Raw genomic sequence first — 26,522 nt, 5'->3', positions numbered from 1 at the left:
TCTACTTCATCCTTAGGTTTAAAAACTGCTGGAGCCAGGGATAGGTAGAAACCTTAGTTGTAATCTTGCTCTAAAATAAGGAAATAACATGATAGCTTTGGTGGGCATAGCCCATTCTGGCCACAAAACTGGAATGTAGGCCTCTGTTTTTTTATTGACAGGACTGGCTTCAGTATTGCTGTTTCAAGAGCAAGTGATTCCTTCTTGCTTGGAGCTATAGGGGAGGGGAGGTGGCAGGGAAGGGTAGGGCTGGAGCTCTAGCAGTTCTTTGGTAAAAAGAACTCTTCTTGAACATTGGTGAAGGGAAGTCTGTGCATAAATTACCATCCTGGGTGTTCTGAAGTCTGTCAGACTCTGAGATTGGCTATTAAATTCTTTCCTAATGATCTGTAACACAAGCCTTTGGTTTTGTGATCTGTAGGAGTAGCTGAACTGTTCAGCCCTGTTGCTCACCTGACGACTGTGGAGACTAGGCTAGGATAACTCACTGGCATTGCTTTTCCTTCTGCTAAATTTCTAGCGGAAATTTATTCTGACTTGGGACTGAAGGGCCCAAGAAATCACCGAGTTTTGTGCCATGTTAAGTGATGCTCCCATCCAGGCCTCAAAATCATCTCAAACGGTGCTGTCTTGGTCCTCATTTGCTTGTGAAGCAGTGTTTACACTTTCAACAGCCTCTTACCCTTATAAAGACTAATTTTAACTCTCAGTCTGTGTCACTGGCTGGCGAATGTAAGTATATGCTAAAAGTAAGAAGCACTTTGCATTGATACTATTAAAGTAGTTTTTTGTTTTGTAATCCTAACTCAGACACCAGAAGGAAGGCAGAACCTACTTTTGGAGGTCATGACCCTCGCACAGCTGTCCAACTCCGAAGCCTCAGCACAGTATTAAAACGCCTCAAGGAAATCATGGAGGGGAAGAGCCAGGTATTGTCTAGATTCTTTAGAAGATTACTTACTAAGCACTTATATGGGGATCATGCAGTGCTCACTGAAAATGGTACAATGCCACTTGAAAGAAAGTTCAGTTAATGCTTACTCCAACTGTGGACAGCAGATTTTTACTCATAAGTTCCTTATTTTAATTTATCAAAACTTTTTCTTTTTATGGGTTGTACTTTCTGTGCTCTATTTAAAAAGTGTTTTTCTAACCCAGGGACAGTAAAAAATGAACCATGGGAGACTATCTTCCATAGTTTCTTCGAGAAGCTTTATTATTGATATGAAGGTATATGGATTAAGATTCATTTTTTTCCCTGTTGATGTCCAGTTGGACCCAGTACCATTTTCTTTTTTTAAAGACCATCCTTCACTGATTGCATTACAGACCTTGTCATAAGTATACATATATGTATGAGGGTGTGCCAGGGCTCTTTTCTTTCTTCCACAGCTCCATTTTTCCTTACACTATATCTAAAATTACTGTAGGTTTAGAATAAATCTTGACAGGCATTATAAGTCTTTCAGCTTATTCTTCTTTAAGATTGCCTTGGTTGTTCTCTTGAACTTTTGCATTCTCATGTGAATTTTACAAATAGCTTGTTAATTTCTGCAAAAGAAATTTTCTAGGATTTTGACTAGCATTGTATTTGCCTTTGCATTTTGATAAATCAGTATTTTCAAGACGCCTTCACACATTTTTATTGTTGCAGGATAGTGACCTGAAGCAATACTGGATGCCAGATAGCCAGTGTAAAGAGTGCTATGACTGTAATGAGAAATTTACCACTTTTAGGCGTAGACACCACTGCCGACTGTGTGGGCAGATTTTCTGCAGTCGTTGCTGCAATCAAGAAATCCCTGGAAAATTTATGGGTTATACAGGTAAATGAGCTTTATTAACGATTCTACAGTTTTTAAAGGTCATAGCAATAAAATAGTTGCAATAGGGGACCCATGTTAAGTCATTTTTTATTTTGGACTTTATGTATGAGACATGGGGAGAACAAACATGAGGGAGACACGACTTTGCTTTAAAGGACTTTGTAGTCAAGTAATAAAGTAGATGGAGATGTTCATAAATAACAAGAGTAAAAGACAGTGTATCATAGACGGTAGTGGAAAATCCACAGCACCATTAATGTTTATTAAGCAGGATGGTTAGAGTGATGGTTAGAGTGGTTTATGTTACTGTGAGAATTTTTATTTTACAAAATACAAATTTTGTATTTTATATATACAAAGTATATACAGATATATATTCCTTAACACTGCTCTAGCAAATTACATTTACTCATATTCTTTCCTGAACTTTAGTAATATAGAAATTTAAAATTATTTATTGAAGCAGAAGAAAACTAAGCAATGGTGTGTGTAGTGATTAGGGAGTGGAAGGTGTGCAGAAGTTACCAAAAAGAGAACATTCTCAGTATCTCTCTCATGTTATTTTTATTATCATGTAAATCTTTCTTGTGGCCTTGTTCACTGAAAATTTCTTTTTAAACCTAAACTGCTTCAGAGTTCAGACCCCAGTTATCTTTCATCCAAATTATGGCTACAGCCTTTTAAAGTTTTTTTTACCTTTAATTTTTCCCTGCCTCAGATTGTTTTTTCTTACTCAAGTCAGTGTCCTGTTAAATGCTAGTTTGATCATGTCACGGTGTTTCCCCTGCCTAATACCCTTTCAGAGCTCCCATGACTCTGGGTCAAATCTTGTCTTTTTAATGTGGTTGATACCTCAGTTGCCTAGGGCTCTCTTAACAAAATACCACAAACCGAGTGGCTTAGAATAAACAGAAATTTGTTGTCTGGAGGCCAGAACTACCATGATTGCCCTTACTCCACAGGTCAGGGAACAAATGTAGGGGTTTTGCCATTTGCTGAGAATGTCTATTCCAGTTACATATTTTAGAACTGAGATATAACTACTACTGGCTTTGCGGACCTGTTGAACCCACTGTAAGATGGACCTGAGCTGAAACTCTATTGATCATGACGTCTGTTAGCCCCTGCTGACTTGAAATCATAGTAACGTTTTGGGTTCTTGGTATTAGTGTTAGTTCAGAGCCAAAGTCCAGTAATCCCCGAGAAGTTTGACTATTACCTTTTTCTCAATGCACGGTCACTCTGGTAAAAGGCTATTGGTCCTCAGAGGAGACCTCGTAGGAAGATTAACAGTATATATTTTTTGGCAGTGTAGTGGATTCCTGCCTCAAGGTGACCCAGCGTCCATTCAAAGAACTCTGGGCCTGAGAATTTGTTGAGGGGTCATGACTCATTTTGATTCAAGATAGACTTTTGTTGTCTCGATCTAGAATGCTTTTTCTTATACAAACCCAGTAAGGATTTAGAAGACTGCCCATTTGCTTTAGGAACACCACGGTCAGAGGTGTCACAGATCTCTATATGTGTTATACTATTCTGGTTACCGCTTTGACTCTGATGTCCGTTCATGCTAACCTTGTCTTTTGAGATTAAATGCCCCCACTCTGCCTCTGCCAACCTGGCATCCAGTGGTCCCAGTGCATTTAGGTTTTCCAGTTCAGCACCAACAGTTCCATAATAATTCCTACAGAGAGAGGTGACTACAAAACTCTACAGGGGATGCTGGTGCTCCCCTCACAGATCTTTTTTTCTCATAGTCATGGTGAAAGGTATGTGCCCTGGGTCCTCCTGGGGGAAGTGAGCAGATCTTACCTGGTAAATCTGCTCTTAGCAGACTCTCTAAGCCTTTGGATCCCTTCCTTTAGAGCATTCTGCAGGCCTTCAAGTTATTGGATGAGATGCATCCACATTATGGAGGGTAATCTACTTAAAGTCACAGATTGTAAATGTGAATCACATCTTAAAAAAAAACTTCACAGCAGCAACTGGACTATTGTTGGACTGACTCATCAGTCTTGGCAAGTTGACACATAAAGTTGACCATTGCGGTTGGGATGATAGATTCTGAACACAAACATATATTGTGACCCTGAATACCTAGAATGCTTAGGCACCTAGAAACAGACCAGTGGATGTTATTATTGTTAATGGTAGTAGCAGTGTTGTCTTTGTGTCTGCCTTACGACTTTTGAATTGTATGTGTCTTGTCTCCAATGAACTGAAGGGCTGTGTCTTGTCAGCCTTTTCACCACCTCATGTAATTTTTTTTTTTTTTTTTTTTTACTGCTCTATAGGCCCTTGCTGGTGAGGATTCTCCATGAAATGAAAACTTTTCTGATCAAGCTTGGCTCCCTTAATTTACCTGATCATTTTCATTGTAATAGCTGACTGATTAAGGGAGATTTTCTTTACAGTGTAAGAACCAAGCCTTTGTTGTGGCAACTTAAATACTTTTCTGCAGGAAGTAATTTTATCTCTTTTCTGAAATGCAACCTTGGTCAGCTAGTGGTGGTATGTCCTCCACTCTCATTTATCCTGGGCTAGAGTTCAGCTTTTTTTGGTGGGGGGAAGAGGTTTGGGGTTGGTGGTGGTTCATGATTGGAGACATTTTTCTTTAGATTCGTCTGAATTGTGTTAGAAATGAGTAACCCAACAAGTGATATTTAATTTTGCTTAAAATACATGCATAATTTAATAAAATGGACTACTATAAAATAGTTGTCTTAAAATAAAAAATAAGACCATATATTGCCCTTCGTAGTAATTATGGTAAAAACCCAGTATAGTTGACTTCTAGAAGTCTTTTGTTCCATGTCACTTCAGTTGTCTAGTGTTAATGGTAAAAAGAAGGTAGAATTGCTATGTAACATGTTATTAGTAAAGTTTAATTATCTTACCTCCTTTTTTAGTATGCTAAAATGTTATCGAATCACACAAAAAATTGTTACAGACAAACAGGGTAGAAATGAAACTTATATTTGGGTAGGACTGCTTCCAGGAAAAAAAAAAAACACTTAAAATTATTAAATAACCTTATTGTCTTCCCAAGAATATTTCATTTCCATCCTAACTTTTACCACGAGAATTTCCTTTATAGTTCCTCCACCCATATTTCTTATTGTTTGTAAGCCAGTTTTGTTTGTTTTTAAACAGTTTTTGAAACTGTGCCCCCTTGTGGAGGTCAATCTTTATGACTTCACATAAAGAACTAAATAACATTTTCCTCCTTCCTTGTTACCGAGGTAAAAAGTGTTCCTTCTATTTGTGTTGGTTTATGTATTCAACTAAAAGTTTTTCCCCTGAAACTCCTGTCTTTGATAGATTGCCTTACTTCACTTCTAGAACCTTGAGAAATACTCTTTTAGCAGAGTTTTCTAGTACATTGAATCATATTTTCTTAAGTTGTTATAAATATTTACAGTAATTTGGGTAGCTGGATGGATTTATCATAATTTTGGTTTTTATTTAAAAATTTTTTCATTATTTTATATGGTAAATGCTTATTTACACACATATTTGCTCTTGTTGCTTTTCTTTCATTTTTTAATTGGAGTACAGTTGTTTTAGAATGTTATATTAGTTCCTACTGTACAATGAAGTGAATCAGTTATATGTAGACATATATCCCCTCCCTCTTAAACCTCCCTCCCACCCCCTTTGGTTTTAAAATATATAACAGAACTAACAAAGTTACTTCACTTTTGAAAAAAGGTCTTGTTTGGTAGTCTTTACTTGAAGATGGTTCCCTGTTATTAGATTAACTATTAAGCCAAGGGTTTAATAGTTCTGGTAGGTAGATATGTTAGTTATCGTTTAGTAAGTTTTCTTCTTCTTCTTTTTTTTTTCCTCCTAGGGGACCTCCGAGCCTGTACATACTGTAGAAAAATAGCCTTAAGTTATGCTCATTCCACAGATAGTAATTCCATTGGTGAAGACTTGAATGCTCTTTCAGACTCTGCTTCCTCTGTGTCTGTACTTGATCCGAGTGAACCCCGTACACCTGTGGGGAGTAGAAAAGCCAGCCGCAACATATTTTTAGAGGATGATTTTGCCTGGCAAAGGTACAGTCACTTATGTATCTGCAGTTCTATTCCACTTAGTTATGGGGACTAAGAATAAAATATTTGAACTCAGGATTTCTACCCCAAAGCACTTCTGTTTTGTATATGTGATGTGAAGAGTTCTATAAGTCGCTCATTCAGCCAATTTTATTGTTTTATTGCCACCTGTTATACATAATAACTAGGGCTTCCCTGTGGCTCAGTGGCAAAGAATACATCTGCTTGCAATGCAGGAGATGCAGGAAATGTGGGTTTGATCCTTGGGTTGGGAAAATCCCCTTTAAGAGGAAATGACAACCCACTCCAGTATTCTTGCCTGGGAAATTCCATGGACAGAGGAGCCTAGTGGGCTACAGCCCAGGGGGTTGCAAAGATTCTAGGCTTCCAAGGTGGTGTGGTGATAAAAGAATCCACCTGTAATCCAGGAGATGCAAGAGACGCAAGTTTGACTCCTGGATTGGGAAGATTCTCGGAAGTAGGAAATGGCAACCCACTCCAGTATTCTTGCCTGGAAAATTTCATGGACAGAAGAGCCTGGTGGGCTGTAGTCTGTAGGGTCTCAAAGAGTCAGACATGACTGAGCACGCACTCACGCGCACACACACACACACATTCTCACACATACACCCTCATTTAATAAACTTCCTCTATTGGTCTTTGGTGTTGTTATACTGAAGACAAAATTTATCCTATTTCTACCTCAACTGAAAGAAGAAAATAAGAATGACCCATAAGCTCATTATTGCAGAAAACAACCTGCTTTTAAATGTTATAGCACTCTGTTGAAATTGGATTTGCCTATAACTCTCAAATCATCTCAGTATATTCCTATTTTCTTTCTAGTTTAATTCATCCAGACTCCTCAAACACTGCTCTTTCAACAAGACTTGTATCTGTTCAAGAGGATGCTGGGAAATCTCCTGCTCGAAATAGGTGAACTGCCAAATGAAAACGCTGTGTTCTGTGCCTGTTATGTCTGTTTTTTCTTTTTTACAGTATTGAGAAGAACAAACACAAAATGGATAGGATTGACTTGTGTGCATTTTCTTAGCTCTAAGAGCCGAATTAAACTTTCGTTTCCTTTTAGCTAGTCAGCTGTCACTTGCGTTCTCACAGTGGCCCTTTTCTACTCTTTTCTGCTGTCTTCAACCCTACTTTCTTCTGACTTATTAGCAAATGACTTCACTTTCAGCTACAGAGCAAAAAGGGGAGATGACAAAAGTGGACGACTCAACTCTTAGCATCAGTTACCAACTTGATTACGTTTGGAGCTCATTCTTTCCTCTTCACCTTGCTTCTCCATTTGTATTCTGCTTGTCATCCCTTATTCTTCCTTATTCAGTTCAGTTCAGTTGCTCAGTCATGTCGGACTCTTTGCGACCCCATGAACTGCAGCATGCCAGGCCTCCCTGTCTATCACCAACTCCCATTGTCCACCCAAACCCATGTCCATCGAGTCGGTGATGCCGTCCAGCCATCTCATCCTCTGTCGTCCCCTTCTCCTGCCCCCAATCCCTCCCAGCATCAAAGTCTTTTCCAATGAGTCAACTCTGCATGAGGTGGCCAAAGTACTGGAGTTTCAGCTTTAGCATCATTCCTTCCAAAGAAATCCCAGGGATGATCTCCTTTAGAATGGACTGGTTGGATCTCCTTGCAGTCCAAGGGACTCTCAAGAGTCTTCTCCAACACCACAGTTCAGAAGCATCAGTTCTTCAGCGCTCAGCCTTCTTCACAGTCCAACTCTCACATCCATACATGACCACAGGAAAAACCATAGCCTTGACTAGATAGACCTTTGTTGGCAAAGTAATGTCTCTGCTTTTTAATATGCTGACTAGGTTGGTCATAACTTTCCTTCCAAGGAGTAAGCGTCTTTTAATTTCATGGCTGCAGTCACCATCTGCAGTGATTTTGGAGCCCCAGAAAATAAAGTCTGACACTGTTTCCACTGTTTCCCCATCTATTTCCCATGAAGTGATGAGACCAGATGCCATGATCTTCGTTTTCTGAATGTTGAGCTTTAAGCCAACGTTTTCACTCTCCTCTTTGAATTTCATCAAGAGGCTCTTTAGTTCCTCTTCACTTTCTGCCATAAGAGTGGTGTTATCTGCATATCTGAGGTTATTGAGATTTCTTCCAGCAATCTTGATTCCAGCTTGTGTTTCTTCCAGTCCAGTGTTTCTCATGATGTACTCTGCATAGAAGTTAAATAAGCAGGGTGACAATATACAGCCTTGACATACTCCTTTTCCTATTTGGAACCAGTCTGTTGTTCCATGTCCAGTTCTAGCTGACCTGCATACAGGTTTCTCAAGAGGCAGGTCAGGTGGTCTGGTATTCCCATCTCTTTCAGAATTTTCCACAGTTTATTGTGCTCTACACAGTCAAAGGCATTGGCATAGTCAATAGAGCAGAAATAGATGTTTTTCTGGAACTCCCCTGCTTTTTCAGTGTTCCAGTGGATGTTCCAGTGGATGTAGGCAATTTGATCTCTGGTTCTTCTGCCTTCTCTAAAACCAGCTTGAACATCTGGAAGTTCATGGCTCATGTAATGCTGAAGCCTGGCTTGGAGAATTTTAAGCATTACTTTACTAGCATGTGAGATGAGTGCAATTGTACAGTAGTTTGAGCATTCTTTGGCATTGCCTTTCTTTGGGATTGGAATGAAAACTGACCTTTTCCAGTCCTGTGGGCACTGCTGAGTTTTCCAAATTTGCTGGCATATTGAGTGCAGCACTTCACAGCATCATCTTTCAGGATTTGAAATAGCTCAACTGGTATTCCATCACCTCCACTAGCTTTGTTCATAGTGATGCTTCCTAAGGCCCACTTGACTTTGCATTCCAGGATGTCTGGCTCTAGGTGAGTGATCACACCATCGTGATTACCTGGGTTGTGAAGATCTTTTTTGTATAGTTTTTCTGTATATTCTTGCCACCTCTTCTTAATATCTTCTGCTTCTGTTAGGTCCATACCATTTCTGTCCTTTATCGAGCCCATCTTTGCATGAAATGTTCCCTTCGTATCTCTGATTTTCTTGAAGAGATCTCTAGTCTTTCCCACTCTATTGGTTTCTTCTATTTCTTTGCACTGATCTCTGAGGAAGGCTTTCTTATCTTTCCTTGCTATTCTTTGGAACTCTGCATTCAAATGGGTGTATCTTTCCTTTTCTCCTTCGCTTTTCGCTTCTCTTCTTTTCACAGCTATTTGTAAGGCCTCCTCAGACAGCCTTTTTGCTTTTTTGCATTTCTTTTTCTTGGGGATGGTCTTGATTCCTGTCTCCTGTGCAGTGTGACAAACCTCCATCCATAGTTCATCAGATACTCTATCAGATCTAGTCCCTTAAATCTGTTTCTCGCTTCCACTGTATGATCATAAGGGGTTTGATTTAGGTCATATCTGAATGGTCTAGTGGTTTTTTCTACTTTCTTCAATTTCAGTCTGAATTTGGCAATAAGGAGTTCATGATTTGAGCCAGAGTCAGCTCCTGGTCTTGTTTTTGCTGACTGTATAGACCTTCTCCTTTGGCTGCAAAGAATATAATTAATATAATTTTGGTGTTGATCATCTGGTGATGTCCATGTGTAGAGTCTTCTCTTGTGTTGTTGGAAGAGAGTGTTTGTTATGACCAGTGTGTTCTCTTGGCAAAACTCTATTAGCCTTTGCCCTGCTTTGTTCTGTACTCCAAGGCCAAATTTGCCTGTTACTCCAGGTGTTTGTTGACTTCCTAATTTTGCATTCCAGCCCCCTATAATGAAAAGGACATCTTTTTTGGGTGTTAGTTCTACAAGGTCTTGTAGGTCTTCATAGAAATGTTCAGCTTTAGCTTCTTTAGCGTTAGTGGTAGGGGCATAGAGTTGGATTATCGTGATATTGAATCGTTTGCCTTGGAAACGAAAAGAGATCATTCCTATTAGTCACCCTATTAATGTTCCTTATCTTCCACTTCTCTCCGCTGACTCCTTACCATATGCATTTAAACAAACTCAGGTCTTACCTATTAAAAAGAAACAAACCCCCTTCCTTTGTGTTTTGCCTATAGTTTTCTATATTCTCAATATATTTTCTTAGCCAAATTCCTTGAAATAGTTGCTTATAATTGTTCTGTAACTGCTCATTTCCTTTTCAACCTGCTAGAATTTTACTAACATCCACACCTCCCTCTGAAAATACTTTGAATTATTACAAAGTTAATTGGTGAGTAAGTTGTTGTAAACCCAAAGGAATAGGCGTCTGACTCACCATGGTTTAACATACGTTCAGTTTATTCTTTCAGCAAGTACTTAATAAGTGCCTGCAAAGTAGGTGTTTGTAGTACAGCAGTAAATACAGTTATTAATGTGCTGTCCCTCAAAAGGTGCACCTCATTTGCTAATGTGATTCTAGTTGTCTTTCTAGTAAGAATGAGTTTGCATTGCTTCATCCAAATCAGAGTGCCTACTCTGTACAGGGTACTGTCCTCAGTTAGCTTTGTACACTTTATTAATGTCTGGGAGCTTAGGTTTATGAGATGCTTGGCCTGGGGTAAGGTTGAAGTCTGTAAATATGGGATAATGCAGGAACAGATTTATGTCTGGAAGGGGCAATGGCAACCCACTCCAGTACTCTTGCCTGGAGAATCCCATGGACGGAGGAGCCTGGTGGGCTACAGTCCATGTGGTCAGGAAGGGTCGGACACGACTGAGCGACTTCACTTTCACTTTGCACTTTCATGCACTGCAGAAGGAAGTAGCAACCCACTCCAGTATTCTTGCTTAGAGAATCCCAGGGATGGAGGAGCCTGGTGGGCTGCCGTCTATGGGGTCGCACAGAGTCGGACACGACTGATGCGACTTAGCATCAGCAGCAGCAGCAGCAGTGAATCAGACAGAAGTTTAAAGCATACAAAAGCGTAAGGAGTAGGGGAGGAGGTTGGAATTTTGAATACTCTGCTCAGTGAAGACCTCACAGAGAGGGTGATGTCTGAGCAAAGACTTGAGGATATGGAGGAGTAAACTATGTGGACATTTTATAGAGAGTTTACTAAGCAGACAGGGAATAGCCAGTTCCCGAGAGGAAACATGCCTGGCAGGGAGTAATTGGGAGTCCTGTGTACCAGCAGGAAAACCTGTTACTGTTCATTGTAAGGATTTTGGTATTTACTCAGTGAGTGGGAAGCTGTTGTAGATCTTCATTTTTTATTTATTTTGAGAAAATTTTATACTTGCAAAAGAGTTGCAAGAAATAGAGTGGAATAAGTTTTCATACATTCTTCATTAAGATTCACTAATTTACATTTTGCCCATTTACTTTTTTTTTTTCCTGGACTGTTTGAGAGTAAGTTGCAGACATCATCATCTTTTACTTTAAAAAAAGCGTATAAACTTCATTTTGTAGAGCAGTGTAGGTTCACAGCAGAATTGATTGGAAAGTGCAGAGAGTTCCCATATAGCCCCTCCCCACAACGTCCTGCATTATAAATAATCATCCGAGACTAGAGTGATATGTTGTTAAAGTTGATGAATGTACAATGACACATCATTTTTACTCAAGTCTATAGTTTGTTCTTGGTGTTGTATATTCTGTGGGTTTGAACAAATATGTAATGACATATATTCACCACTGAAGTAGGGATCAGAATAGTTTCAGTGTTTTAAAAAATCCTCTGTGCTCTACTTATTGATCCCTTACTCCCCCCAACCCATGGCAACCACACATCTTTTTACTGTCATCATAGTTTTGCCTTTTCCAGAATGTTACATAGTTGGAATCATACAGTATATAGCCTTTTCAGATTGATTTCTTTCACTTGGCAATATGCATTTTAGTTTCTTCCATGGGTTTTATTTTTGGCTTGATAGCTCATTTCTTAGCATTGGAGAATAGTCCATTGTTTGGAACTACAACAGTTTATTCATCCACTCACCTACTGAAGGACATCTTGGTTGCGTCCATGTTTTGGCAACAATGAATAAGGTTTCTATAAAGGTGTATATGCAAGTTTTAGTGTGGATGTATTTTTCATTCATTTGGATAAATACTAAGGAGTGTGATTACTGGATCCTACAGTTAAGAGTATGTTGAGTTTTGTAAGAAACTGCTCTCCACAGTAGCTGTACCAACAGTGAATGGGAGTTGCGTTGGTCCCTGTCGTTGCCAGTATTTGATGTCATCTGTATTCTGGATTTTGACCATTCTGATAGGTGTATAATGCTGACTCATTGTTTTAATGTGCTTTTCCCTTATGACATGTGATGCTGAACATGTTTTCATATGCTCCCATCCTTGCTGTCTGTATACCTTCTTTGGTGAGGTGTCTATCTAGGTCTTTGCCCTGCTTTTTAACTGAGTTGTTTTCTTATTGTTGAGTTTTTGGAGTTCTTTGTATGTTTTGGATAACGGCCCTTTGTCAAAGAAATTTTTTGCAGGTATTTTTTCCCAGTCTGTGGCTTGTCTTCTAATTCTTGATGTTGTCTTTTTTGCAGAGCATAAAAGACATATTTATGCTCATCATTTTTAATTTTAATCAAGTTAGCCTGTCAGTTTTTTCATGGATGATGCTTTGGTGTTGTATCTAAAAAGTCATCTCAATACCCAAGGCCGTCTGGATTTTCTCCTATGTTATTGTCCAGGAGTTGGCTTTGCATTTTACATTTAGATCTGTGATTTATTTTGAGTTAACTTTTTAGAATGGTCTAGGTCTAAAAAGGTCTGTGTCTAGGTTAATATTTTTTTGCATGTGGAGGTCCAGTTCTAGCAGCATTTCTTGAAATGACTATCTTTGCCTCATTAAACTGCCTTTGCTCCTTCGTCAGAGATTAGTGACTGTGTTATGTGGATGTGTTTCTGGGCGCTGTATTTTGTCCCACTGATGGTATTTGCTATTCTTTCACTAACACCGCATTGTCTTTGTTGTTGTAGCTTTATGGTCTGTCTGTAAGCTGGATGTGTCACTCCTCTGTTTGTTCCTTCCATATTATGCTGGCTATTTTGGGCCTTTTGCCCAACACATAAACCTTAGGATCAGTTTTTCATTATCCACAGAACAGCTTACTAGCATTTTGACTGAGATTGTATTAAATTCATAGATCAGGTTGAGAAATACTAATATCATGACAATATTGAGTTTTCTTATCCATGAACAATGACTTTTTCTCCATTAACTTAGTTCCTTGATATCTTTGATCAAAGTTTTGTAGTTTTCTTTTTTCAGATCTTATACATATTTAGATTTATACTTGAGTATTTAGTTTTGGGGAAAGCTGATGTAAATGGTAGTGTGTTTTAATTTTTAATTTCATTTGTTCATTGCTGGTATAGGAAAGTGACTGACTTTTGTATATTAATCTTGCATCTTGCAACCTTGTTATAATTTTGGGAGTCTTTTGGTTGATCTTTTCAGATTTTTACATAGATGGTCATCTGTGAAGAAAGACAGTTTTAATTCTTTTTTTCCATTCTGTAGTCCTTTATTACCTTTTCTTATTGCACTAGCTTATGCTCCAAGTATGATTCTGAAAATAAATGTTAAGAGAGGGCATTCTTGCTTGTTCCTGCCTGAGCAGTTGAAAAGACAGAGTTGCCATTTATTGATATGGGGAAGACAAGGAGGAACAGTTTAGTTTTAGACATGTTGAATTTGAGATACCTCTAGACATCCAACTGAGATATCAAAAAGTTGGATGTATAAATCTAGAGTTCAGGACAGGGATTCAAGTCAGAGATATAAACTTGGGTGGTATTATCATGTGAATCATATTTAAAACTATGAATCTGTGTGAGGACATCAAGAGAGTAAGTGTGGAAAGTGAGGAAGTAAGGACCAAGGACCAAGATTGGGGAAATGAAGAGGAAAGGAGACTGGGAAGGAGAGATGAGTGATGAGGTCAGAGGAAGCCAGCAGAGTAGGTTGTCTTAGTAGCCAAGCGAAGAAAGTATTTCAAAGAAGAGGGAGTTATCCTGCCGCTCTGTCAGATGAGGAGTGAAAACTTGACTGTGAACAATAAATATTGGTATAGGAAGTTTCAGTGGGTTGTTCAGGATCCTAGAGAGAGTGAAAGAAGGATTGGAGATGAGTTTTGTTGTACTGAAGCAGGGGAATGCAGCAGAGGAATGCAAAGTCAAGATAGTGTTTTAAAAGATGGGACAAATTACAGTATTCCTCTTGGTATGTGTAGGAATGCAGAGATAGCTGCATTTGGACTGATGCTTTATATTCATCAGTTCAAAAAGAAAACACCCTAGTTTTCATCATTTTAAGAAGAGTTTGTACCTGTTTTGTTTGGGGTATTACTGCTGTATGCACTACAAATATAATTTTTTCTTATAATCCTCTCATAATGACTTCCTTTTAAACTTAACTTGAAATAATTACAGACTAACATAGAAGTTGGAAATAATAGTGCAGAGAATTCCTGGATACTCTTCTTCCAGCTTTCCCAGTAATAATGTCATACACAACCATCATAACTACTTTTAAAAGTGCCCCTAACATTAGCAAGTAAGCATTTATTTAAAAATGAACTTTCACTATAATTCTCTCTGTTGATGAAGAATTTACAACTGTGTTTTCACTTTCTGTTTTCAATTTCCAGATCAGCCAGCATTACTAATCTGTCACTGGATCGATCTGGGTCTCCAATGGTACCATCATATGAGACGTCTGTCAGTCCCCAGGCTAACCGAACATATGTTCGGACAGAGACCACTGAGGATGAACGCAAAATTCTTCTGGTACCAGTCCAGTATCTTTGATCCGTTGCAAGTTTTGGGCATGAAGAATGTTTCGTCTCATTGATTTTTTTTTTTTAAAGGCAAATGAAATTGAAATAGCCAGTTAGCATATTACTTAAATAGAGAAACTAGTTTGCTTAAGTTTTTATTAGGCTCACCTGAAATTGGTCAAGCAGCCCATACTCATATGCTGCATTAATATTTTCTTGACCACTATAAAGATCAGAATTCAGGTGCCTCTATAATTCTACAGCTTAACTTTGAGTTATATCCCAGATTGCTGCTTAAACTTTGGGATATGTTTCTCATACATGTGGAATACTTTTTAGACATTTAATATTATATGTTTACGTAGGTAGTAATCAGTTTATTAAATTTATCTTTGTAAACTACTGTGTTCAATCATAAGAGTGACTCAAAGAAATGGAAGATATGGTTTCACTCCTCAGGTTTATAATTCAGAAAGTAAAAATGAGGTCAATGAGCAGGTCTGTAATAGTAAAAGAAGTAATACTTTACTATTTAAAAAAAAAAAGGAACAGCACTAGTAGTAGAGAAGTCAGGAAAGGCTTTAAACTAAAAGGCTTGCACTGGACCTTGAAGGATCGAATGGATTTGGGTGGGCAGTGAAGGAAGAAAATCTTATTTAAAGTGTGGGGAAAGGTATAGAGGTGAGAATAAGCTTGGCATTTTCCATGGACCGAATTAGAGTTTATGATTTGGGAGAGGTTTGGAGGGATGTTAAGTTTGATTCTGTGGGCAGTGAGAATGGAAAGTTATTTGGGGCTACTTGGTGGAAGGTGGTGAATTCAGTCTTTGTAAGTTTTAGATTAGAAACTGTAGATGCTGAGCAGTGTTGAAGTCTTGAGCAGGGAGTAATTCCCTGATGAAAGCTGGGTATAGGTGAGAATCTGATGAAGTGAAAGCTACAGAAACAGTTACTTTAGAGTAATATGATTGTTCCCTTCTTATTTGTTCTGTCATCAAAGAGGAATGTGAAATTTTCTGCTCATATAATCAGGAGACTGATAATATATGCCATTCACTGAAAAAAAAAATTAGTTGGGATAGTTTTTCCCTAAGAGAAAAAGTTGTTTGGAATTAGATGAGCTGAGTACAAATTATTCTCCATGCATGTGTTATTTCTATTAAATCATGTAAGTTAGCTCTGACAAAGAAATCTGAATTGAGTTTCCTTTCATGAGTCTAAAAATCACAGGAAGAAATCTGAAAAGTGTATAGTATCTTTCTCAGGTGTAATTGCTTGCTCGTAATGTGATTTCAGGACAGTGTTCAATTAAAAGACCTATGGAAGAAAATCTGCCATCACAGTAGTGGAATGGAGTTTCAGGATCACCGCTACTGGCTGAGAACACACCCCAATTGCATTGTAGGAAAGGAGTTAGTCAACTGGTTAATCCGAAATGGACACATTGCTACAAGGTAATGGGTCTTAAGAAAAATTTATGAATTGATTTTTAATGACATGTCATAAAAGGAACAGCTTTCTTTGTGAGTAGGATGCTGTTGGATTTCTGCATTTGTTGTTTGGGGTGTTAGTTACTCAATCCTCCTCCCTTCTGTGTTGTAATTAGATGTAAGGAGCCAAATGGGGGTCACAGTTTACCTTATTTATTAAAAGCAGAAATGTGCAGTAGTTCCCAAAACTCAGAGCTCTGCAGTTAAGCAGGATTGGGGAATAGAGCTAGAACCCAAGGCCACAGTGGATTCTCCTGTTTTTGCTCCTTAATGTGGTCTTTCGACCTGTCTTCAAAACTGGGTCCATTAGCCACACCTAGAGTGTGCTAGCCGGCCTTACAAATCATTTGTGTGAAAGCACCAGACAGGTCCTGTTGCCTTTCAGGGTGGTGTGTCGCTTGGCTTTTCTGCTTGTTTAGAGTAGCTACTCTTCCTCCCATAGGAAGAAACAAGCATGTAGAAGAGAAAAAACAGCTGTAAACAGTGAAGCTCTGGCTTCCAGTTTGGATTGTATCTTTTTTTAACTTTATGCCCTCTGTGAAGTTATTCAGTCTCTTTGAGACTTGACCTCTCAGCTCCAATGAGAAAAATATGAAAATATGATCCTGTGAAGAAGCTGTGAAAATGAAATGCAATAATATGGACTAAATTTTTTGATAAATTGTGAAATGTCTATTTCATGTATATATATGTGTGTGTATATATATATACATTTTATACCTACATCTATAATATTTGGTATTGTCTTCTCAAAGACTGTAAGCTCCTCGAGGACAGGAGTCATACTGTTCTCAACAGTCTTTTTTATCCTCCTCTACTAAGTACAGGGGTATGCTTGCACAATGGCACTCATCGCACATGCTAGCAAAGTAATGCTCAAAATTCTCCAAGCCAGGCTTCAACAGTACATGAACTGTTGAAGCTGGATTTAGAAAAGGCAGAGGAACCAGAGATCAAATTGCCAATATCCGTTGGACCATTAAAAAAGCAAGAGAGTTCCGGAAAAACACCTACTTTTGCTTTATTTAGTGTGCCAAAGCTTTTGACTGTGTGGGTCACAACAAACTGGAAAATTCTTAGAGATGGGAATACCAGACCACCTGACCTGCCTCCTGAGAAATCTGTATGCAGGTCAAGAAGCCACAGTTAGAACTGGACATGGAACAACAGACTGGTTCCAAATCAGGAAAGGAGTATGTCAAGGCTGTAATATTGTCACCATATTTAACTTATATGCAGAGTACATTGTGAGACATGCCGGGCTGGATGAAGCACAAGCTAGAATCAAGATTGCTGGGAGAAATATCAATAACCTCAGATATGCAGATGGCACCACCCTTATGGCAGAAAGCAGAGAGGAGCTAAAGAGCCTCTTGAAGAAGGTGTAAGAGGAGAGTGAAAAAGCTGGCTTAAAACTCAACATTGAAAAAGCTAAGATCAATGGATGTGAGAGTTGAATTATAAAAAAAGCTGAGCGCCGAAGAATTGATGGTTTTGAACTGTGGTGTTGGAGAAGACTCTTGAGAGTCCCTTGGACAGCAAGGGGATCCAACCAGTCCATCCTAAAGGAAATCAGTCCTGAGTTTTCATTGGAAGGACTGATGCTGAAGCTGAAACTCCAATACTTTGGCTACCTGATGTGAAGAACTGACTCACTGAAAAAGACCTTGATGCTGGGAAAGATTGAAGGTGGCAGGAGAAGGGGACGACAGAGGATGAGATGGTTGGATGGCATCACTGACTCTATGGACATGAGTAGAGTAATCTCTGGGAGTTGGTGATGGACAGGGAAGCCTAGCGTGCTGCAGTCCATGGAGTCTCAAAGAGTTGGACATGACTGAGTGACTGAACTGAACTAATGATGCTTGCCTTGAATACTTGTTGATGTTTGTGTAATTGAAATTAGGTCTTGTTGGAACTGCCTTGTCTGTAGGTTCTTCTTTACTATGGTACTTGAGAAAATCTTTTACTTAAGCTTCAAATCTCTCTCGTTTTATCCCTCACCTATCCAAGGACTGTTTGAAATTTCAACTCTGATTAGAATAGAAAATAAATTCAGTTTGTGTCTCATCTTGTAAAATTATTGTCTTAAAAGTTTTCGTTTTCTCTGGTCTTGATTCAGGGCACAGGCTATAGCAATTGGACAGGCAATGGTGGATGGACGTTGGCTGGATTGTGTCAGTCACCACGACCAGCTCTTCAGGGATGAGTATGCGCTGTACAGGCCGTTGCAGGTAGTGTTCAGTGGTATGGCTAATGAGAATACAGAGAGCTTCATTACCAAGTCTTCCTTGTCATTGGGAATAAAAAGTAGTTGAGTTACCCAATGATATACTTTTCTAGTATGTTTTCCCTGCCATTTGAGGAAAGCTCTAACATTTTTACTTGGTTGGTAGTTGTGATGAAAAACCCTTTGAAATCCCAAACTTTTCAGTTTGCGCAGCTTGCATTGGAGAAGGAAATGGCAGCCCACTCCAGTGTTCTTGCCTGGAGAATCCCAGGGACGGGGGAGCCTGGTGGGCTGTCATCTCTGGGGTCGCACAGAGTCGGACACGACTGAAGCGACTTAGCAGCAGCAGCAGCTTTTCTTAAGCTTGACTTTGTAGTGTCATTTACCCTCAGTGGTTTTTAATTTTATTATGTCTGTTTTTTTTAGGATTAGGAGGAAGTGTATGTAATAAAATCATTAAGAAATTTAATGTTACTGTTACAGTAGATTTTGACTCCATAGCAATATTAAATTGTATAACTGATAAAATGGTGAATATTCTTTTTCTTTTCTGTTTCTTTAGTTTGATTAGGAACATGGAAATCACATACTTAGAAGTTTTAAAAAACTTTAACATAAACTTTTTGTTTATATTAACTTGATAAAATAATATCCTGTAACACTTTTGTGAACTAAAGTTGGAAAATGATTGGGTAGAAAAGATGGATGATCCCAAAGACTGGTGGTGGTATGTCTGAAAATCTAACAGTTTTCCAAGTTGTGTCCTAGCATTGGCACAGGGTTATAAATTCTAAGCCATTTTCACTCTCAGGAATAAAAAAAATGAAACACTATAAAATCTGTATAATATGTTTGGTCATAATATGCTGCCTTTTAGCCTGCTGATTCGTGAATATTATAGTTGTAAGAGTAGAATTGCCAGTTATAATGCTGGCTTACAACTTAAAGTTTCTACTGATTTGCTTATTTAATATATTCAGTGGTTAGCCTTATACAAATATTAGGCTGGAGTTTATTTGTAGTGTGACAGCCTCAACATTGTTGCCATTGTGGGTCAATTGCTTGGGTTCTGTCTTGACTCTTTCAGAGTACAGAATTTTCCGAGACCCCTTCTCCAGACAGTGACTCGGTGAACTCCGTGGAAGGACACTCTGAGCCATCCTGGTTTAAAGACATCAAGTTTGATGACAGTGACACTGAGCAGATAGCTGAAGAAGGTGACGATAATTTGACTAGTGAGTTTCACTTTCTGACGTTTTAGTTTTTATGAATCATTAACGTGTATGTATGATACACTGTTTTGTTTATTTAGTTGGAACAATCCTACTGTTAAGTTTTATGGCTTCCACTAAACGTAAAGAACATCTGATAGCAATCATTGTCCTAGATACAGTATTTTCTTAAGAAACCAATTTGTTAAATCACTGGTGTTTTCAGATTTCGCTATAGTCTTTAGTTTGCAGCAGCTTAAAAATAACTCCGAGCTAATAATATTGCAGTAGACAACTTTCTCACCTCTTCGCTATGGTATCAGGCCTCTTCTCTGCAGAACCTCCAATATATTTCTTTATTTTAAAAATTCATTTTATATTTAACTGGTTCAAATTTTATTAAGTCTACACAGAAGTATCAATACATGAAAATACTGTATCCATTTTGGTATTGCACATTGGGCTTTTATATTAAAAAAAAACCGTTTTTCTCCTTTCCTCCAATACCCTGATGAAACCCGTTTTTACTCCCCTCCTCTCCCTATATTTCTTTCCCCTCCCCAACACTAAAAGATTCTGCCAGTCCTAGCAAGCGCCCATCAGTCAGCAGTTTCCAGTCCACAGTGGACAGTGACTCAGCCGCTTCCATCAGCCTGAACGTGGAGCTGGACAACGTGAACTTCCATATCAAGAAGCCCTCCAAGTACCCACATGTGCCCCCTCACCCTGCTGACCAAAAAGGTAGGAGGGAGTCACCACCTGGAATCTGAACACAGGCTGGAGAGTTGGGCCGTGGATCTCATCCGGCCTGTCCTTGCTTCCTCTGTCCCCATGGCTGAGGGGATTTGCTGTGGGTTTTGGTCCACCCTTTCTCATTTTTCCCACACCTCTTCTCCACGTTTTTTTTCTTGTTGGTTGGTTCCAGTTCCTTTCATTTCTTGTTTCCTCCCTTAGTACCACCACACCCAGCTTAAAGCTTTTAGTCATTAAAGGGAACAGCATCAGACTGCTTTTCCCTTAGCATAATGTGCAACTTCCAAGGTGGCATTTCTTTGCATTATAACATGGATGTTCTGCTCTATTCATTTCTCTTTTTTCATTTAATATTTTAAAGCCTCTTTGCTTATGCTGTTACCCAGTAGCATAGTGTTTCACTAAACCTTTCCAGGTGCTTGAACTAGACTGGCGAAAAACATTCACACATTCCAAAGCATCTTTATTACTTAAAATGCTTGTTGTATACATGCTGTATTTGTAAAAAAGTTTTCTTCTCTAATAAAAAAAAAAATCATTCTTTTAGCTGTTCTATTTGAGGTTTTAGTCTACTGACTCAAAAATCATAATGCAAAGGAGATTTGGTATAAAAGGAAAAATAAGTTTAAGCCATTACTAAAATTGAACATAGCAGTATGCAGAAAAGAAATGCTTTTTTTTTTTTTTTAAATGGGTGATGAGGCTTACTTTGTTGAATATAATTAAAAGCCAGTTTAGGTTTAAGAAAAGGAGAGACCTGACTAGCACTGAACATGAGTATGATACACATCTGTATCAGAATCCTCAAAGCAGAAAGTAGAGAAGTGGTGGTGAACATTGGGTGAGTATGAAAGGACATTGACGCAGACTGGGCACTTGGGTGAGATTTAACTGTAGATGCTGGTCATGTGGAGGATTTGGGTTTTTGTCATATGAATGATAGATGTGGTTCAGAGGTGGCATGATCTGTCATGATAGAGGTATCTGTTTCCTGGACATAGTTGGTGGCAATTTCATTGTGCTGAAAGTAGAGTTATGAAATACATTTTTGACTTGTTGATAATTTCATCTCTTGGAAAGTTAAGGTGCTTTTTGAAATCATGAAGAAAGTGACCTGACATCATGAAATTCATAATAGCAAAAAGTGAGCTGCTGAGCACAGTCAAGCATTTGCTTTAGGAAACCCAGCTTCATAATGTTAGGAGAAGAATGAAATAGAAGGCCCCATTGACATTTTGACAGTGCACCCTCAAATTGCATCTCTAAGGAAAATGAAAGGGGAAGCACTGACAGTTGGAAAAACTGTCACAACTCCTCTGGCAGTTTTCTGATCTCAACCTTTGAAAAAAAATTTTTTTCTACAAAAATTGTGAGAGTTAGCCTTCATATGAAGATCAGTCTGAAAGAGGGTCAGTGCTTTAAAAAAAAGTGGCAGGTTAGCAGAAGTCCAGATTGTACTGAAGACTGCAGGAAATGTCAAGGATATCTTGGAAAATATTTTTAAAATTGTGATGCAAAGAAAGACAAGTTAGGTTAGTTATTTGGGGAAGTTGATATAATATTAACTGAAGCTTTTTTTTTTTTTAACTTCTGTCAAGATAAGAAAGAACACTCACTGCTAAGAAGAAGTGAAATCCAAGATAATAAGGAGATGGAGAGTGCCTGGTTGTTGTTGTTGTTGTTGTTACTTCCCCCCCCCCTTCTAGTTTTATTGAGATAGAATTGACAAAAAGCAGTATATAATTTTAAGGTGTACAGTATAGACCACCCTTATGGCAGAAAGTGAAGAGGAACTAAAAAGCCTCTTGATGAAAGTGAAAGTGGAGAGTGAAAAAGTTGGCTTAAAGCTCAACATTCAGAAAACGAAGATCATGGCATCCAGTCCCATCACTTCATGGGAAATAGATGGGGAAACAGTGGAAACAGTGTCAGACTTTATTTCTGGGGCTCCAGAATCACTGCAGATGGTGATTGCAGCCATGAAATTAAAAGACGCTTACTCCTTGGAAGAAAAGTTATGACCAACTTAGATAGCATATTGAAAAGCAGAGACATTACTTTGCCAACAAAGGTCTGTCTAGTCAAGGCTATGATTTTTCCTGTGGTCATGCATGGATGTGAGAGTTGGACCATGAAGAAAGCTGAGTGCCGAAGAATTGATGGTTTTGAACTGTGGTGTTGGAGAAGACTCTTGAGAGTCCCTTGGACTGCAAGGAGATCCAACCAGTCCATTCTGAAGGAGATCAGCCCTGGGATTTCTTTGGAAGGAATGATACTGAAGCTGAAACTCCAGTACTTTGGCCACCTCATGCGAAGAGTTGACTCATTGGAAAAGACACTGGTGCTGCGAGGGATTGGGGGTAGGAGGAGAAGGGGACGACAGAGGATGAGATGGCTGGATGGCATCACTGACTCGATGGATGTGAGTCTGAGTGAACGCTGGGAGTTGGTGATGAACAGGGAGGCCTGGCGTGCTGTGATTCATGGGGTTGCAGCGAGTTGGACACGACTGAGCCACTGAACTGAACTGAACTGAACTGATGGCTCAAACGGTAAAGTGTCTGCTTGCAATGCGGGCAACCTGAGCTTGATCTCTGGCTCAGGAAGATCCCCTGGAGAAGGAAATGGCAACACGCTCCAGTACTCTTGCCTGGAAAATTCCATGGACAGAGCAGCCTTGTAGGCAACAGTCCATGGGGTCGCAAAGAGTCGGACACGACTGAGTGACTTCACTTCTTCATCACAGTATAAGTTTAGTGAACATCTATCATCTCACATAGACTACAAGATTAAAGAAATAGAAAAAACTTTTTTCTTTATGATGAGAACTCTTAGAATTTACTCTTAAAAATTTTCACATATGATATATAGCTGTGTTGATTATATTTATTGTGTTATGTATTATGTCCCTGGTATTGAAAGTTTGTACCTCTTCACTGCCTTCCTCCAGTTCCCCTTCCCCCATGCCCTTCCTCTAGTAACCACCAATCTTATCTCTTTTTCTGAGTTTGTTTTTGAAGTATAATTGATCAACAGTTATTCCATCTTTCTATACATTTTGAAATGATTGCCAATTCAGTATGATATATTACCATATAAAGATATTACACAGTTAATTGACTATATTCCCCTCATGATACATTTCATATCCATGACTTAGTTATTTTGCAACTGTAAGTTTGTACCATTTCATCTCCCTCACCTGTTTCTTCCCTTCTTCCACTCTCCTCCTCTCTGGCAACCACTTGTTTGCTCTCTGTATCTATGACTCTATTTCTGTATCTATAACTCTATTTCTGTTCTGTTTATTCATTTGTTTTGTTTTTAGACTCCACATATAAGGGAAATCATACAGTATTTGTATTTCTCTGACTTACTACACCTAGCATAATACTCTCTAGGTCAACCTATGTTTTCACAAATAGAAAGATTTCATTCTTTTTTCATGGCTGAGTAATATTCCAGGTTGAACCCAGGTTTCCTACATTGCAGGTGGATTCTTTACTGTCTGAGCCACCAAGAAAGCCCATATATGTGTATACACACACATATACCAGAATAATTACCTTCTTTCTTAGTAATGACTTCAGAGAGCCTGTAATTTGAGAACTTTTACCCCTTAGTAAATGTTTCTGGCTTTCACACTTCTCTCTCGTTAGCTTTTAGCATATAACAAGAATTTTTTTTTCTCTTTTGTGAAGTCGAGACATAATAAATTGTTTTTTTCTACATTGTAATTAAGAGGAACACTGGTTACCAGAAACTAAAGTCATCAGAATGATCTAGTTCAGAAAATGAAAGAATAATAGATTTCCCCTGCGTCTGGTTTTCATTTCTCTTAAATACAAATGAGAATGGGTGATTCTCATCTTTGCATTAAAATTTATGGTTACTAAAATTGTTACATCTTTTCTTAGGGATCATTCTCTAGCTTTTAACACTGAGGAAATATGAACTGTTAAAATTTGTTTAAGTATCTATGCTTAAAAAGATGCTCATGGTTTTTTGTATTACATAAGCTAACTCATTTTCAGAAACTTGTAAAACTGAGTCAGTGTGATCTTCTGGTTTGATTAATTTCTCACTATTTGTTATGGAGAGCTATGCAGTTAGAATATATTTTATTACGTGTTGGAAGCAGGATTCTGAACTATTCTTGGAAAGTTAGCAAGTAGTACCTAGAAAAGAAAATGAAAAGCATGACTTCCTCAAACCCCTAGACCTAACTCCACATTTACAGGGAAACATGGGGGTATCAGTTCAGTTCAGTCGCTCAGTTGTGTCCGACCCTTTGCGACCCCATGAATCGCAGCATGCCAGGCCTCCCTGTCCATCACCAACTCCCGGAGTTCACTCAGCCTCACGGCCATCGAGTCAGTGATGCCATCCAGCCATCTCATCCTCTGTCGTTCCCTTCTCCTCCTGCCCTCAATCCCTCCCAGCATCAAAGTCTTTTCCAATGAGTCAACTCTTCGCATGAGGTGGCCAAAGTACTGGAGTTTCAGCTTAAGCATCATTCCTTCCAAAGAAATCCCAGGGCCGATCTCCTTCAGAATGGATTGGTTGGATCTCCTTTCAGTCCAAGGGACTCTCAAGAGTCTTCTCCAACACCACAGGTCAAAACCATCAATTCTTCGGCGCTCAGCCTTCTTCACAGTCCAACTCTCACATCCATACATGACCACTGGAAAAACCAAAGCCTTGACTAGACAGACCTTAGTCAGCAAAGTAATGTCTCTGCTTTTGAATATGCTATCTAGGTTGGTCATAACTTTTCTTCCAAGGAGTAAGCGTCTTTTAATTTCATGGCTGCAGTCACCATCTGCAGTGATTTTGGAGCCCCCAAAAATAAAGTCTGACACTGTTTCCACTGTTTCCTCATCTATTTCCCATGAAGTGATGGGACCAGATTTCATGATCTTCATTTTCTGAATGTTGAGCTTTAAGCCAACTTTTTCACTCTCCTCTTTCACTTTCATCAAGAGGCTGTTTAGTTCCTCTTCACTTTCTGCCATAAGGGTGGTGTCATCTGCATATCTGAGGTTATTGATATTTCTCCTGGCAATCTTGATTCCAGCTTGTGCTTCTTCCAGCCCAGCGTTGCTCATGATGTACTCTGCATATAAGTTAAATAAGCAGGGTGACAATATACAGCCTTGACATACTCCTTTTCCTATTTGGAACCAGTCTGTGGGGTATAAGAGCAAGTTAAACAGCACCGTGAGGAGACAGTCCATCAAATCCAGAATGTGACATTTGGCCTGAGTTCTTTCAAAATTCAGTATTAGGAGAAAGAAAATGGTAGAAGGTCTGCTTTAGATGAAGAGAAAATGAAGAGAATGTAATGTATGAACCTTAATGGATCCAGGTTTGAGGGGAAAAAAATTTATTAAAGCATTTGGAAACAGATAAACTTGAATATGGACTAATATGATGATATTAAGAAATTGTCAGTTTTCTTAAGTGTGTAAATATTATGGCTCTAGAGGAGAATGCTCTTATTTTTTAAGAGATGGATGCTGAAGTATTAGTGGTAAAATGTCATGATACGTGTAACTTCAAATGGTCTGGGAAAAAAGCACACAGAGAAATCAGATACGGCAAGTCATTAAACAATTGTTCAGTCTTGATGGAGGATATATAGGGATTTCTGTACGTTTAAAGTTTTTCATAATATGGAGAAAATCTATTGCTTCTGAAATTATATATATATATATATGTACATATATATCCTTTAGACTGAAGAGTAAAGCTTCTAAAGCCTCTGTACATTAGTCGGATAAACAGGCATTGCCATTATTATTCTGTGAGGGAGGTGTAGAAATAAAGTATAATATCTGTTTTCACTGGTCCCCATACTTGATTATATTATATTTGGCATGGCACACTTGAAGTTGCTAAATTTTTTTTTCTCTGCTCTTTTGTTTTGAAGGATGAGTGTATTGGCTTATAAACACATTGACTTTGAAGCCCTTTTGTTTATAAATGAGATCTACTTGAAAAGAATTTTGTGGATCACCTTTACCTTAAAGGACTTAAAATGCATTGTGGTTAAATTTGTACGGTAGAAAGAACCTCATTTGAGCTGTGCTTGGTCACAGACCTAGAGGAAAGGTCATGCGAAAGTAAAGAACAAGTTTCACTTGTAATATTTAATATTCTAAAAGTTTTGAAAGAACACATTCAGAGTGTGTTCAGAAGTTATCTTTCGGCAACTGTTTGGAAGTGTTTGGGTAGAATTTTTGAAACA

At 38.6% G+C, this 26,522-nt stretch overlaps 1 protein-coding gene across 1 annotated transcript in view; it reads left to right on the top strand.

The window, feature by feature from the left end:
* The window catches only part of PIKFYVE (phosphoinositide kinase, FYVE-type zinc finger containing), an 83,071-nt gene that overhangs the window by 9,131 nt on the left and 47,418 nt on the right, over nt 1-26,522 (top strand). The window contains exons 4-12 of the mRNA XM_040228658.1: nt 811-929; nt 1,655-1,826; nt 5,680-5,887; nt 6,731-6,820; nt 14,461-14,599; nt 15,885-16,042; nt 18,201-18,312; nt 19,396-19,543; nt 20,093-20,260. Of these exons, the coding sequence (XP_040084592.1) occupies nt 811-929; nt 1,655-1,826; nt 5,680-5,887; nt 6,731-6,820; nt 14,461-14,599; nt 15,885-16,042; nt 18,201-18,312; nt 19,396-19,543; nt 20,093-20,260 (1,314 nt within the window). The remainder of the gene's footprint in view (nt 1-810; nt 930-1,654; nt 1,827-5,679; nt 5,888-6,730; nt 6,821-14,460; nt 14,600-15,884; nt 16,043-18,200; nt 18,313-19,395; nt 19,544-20,092; nt 20,261-26,522) is intronic.

The sequence above is a fragment of the Oryx dammah genome, unplaced genomic scaffold (assembly GCF_014754425.2).
Source record: "Oryx dammah isolate SB20612 unplaced genomic scaffold, SCBI_Odam_1.1 HiC_scaffold_27, whole genome shotgun sequence".
Lineage (NCBI taxonomy): Eukaryota > Metazoa > Chordata > Mammalia > Artiodactyla > Bovidae > Oryx > Oryx dammah.
The sequence above is the reverse complement of the archived record's forward strand: the minus strand, read 5'-3'. Positions and strand labels throughout refer to the sequence as shown.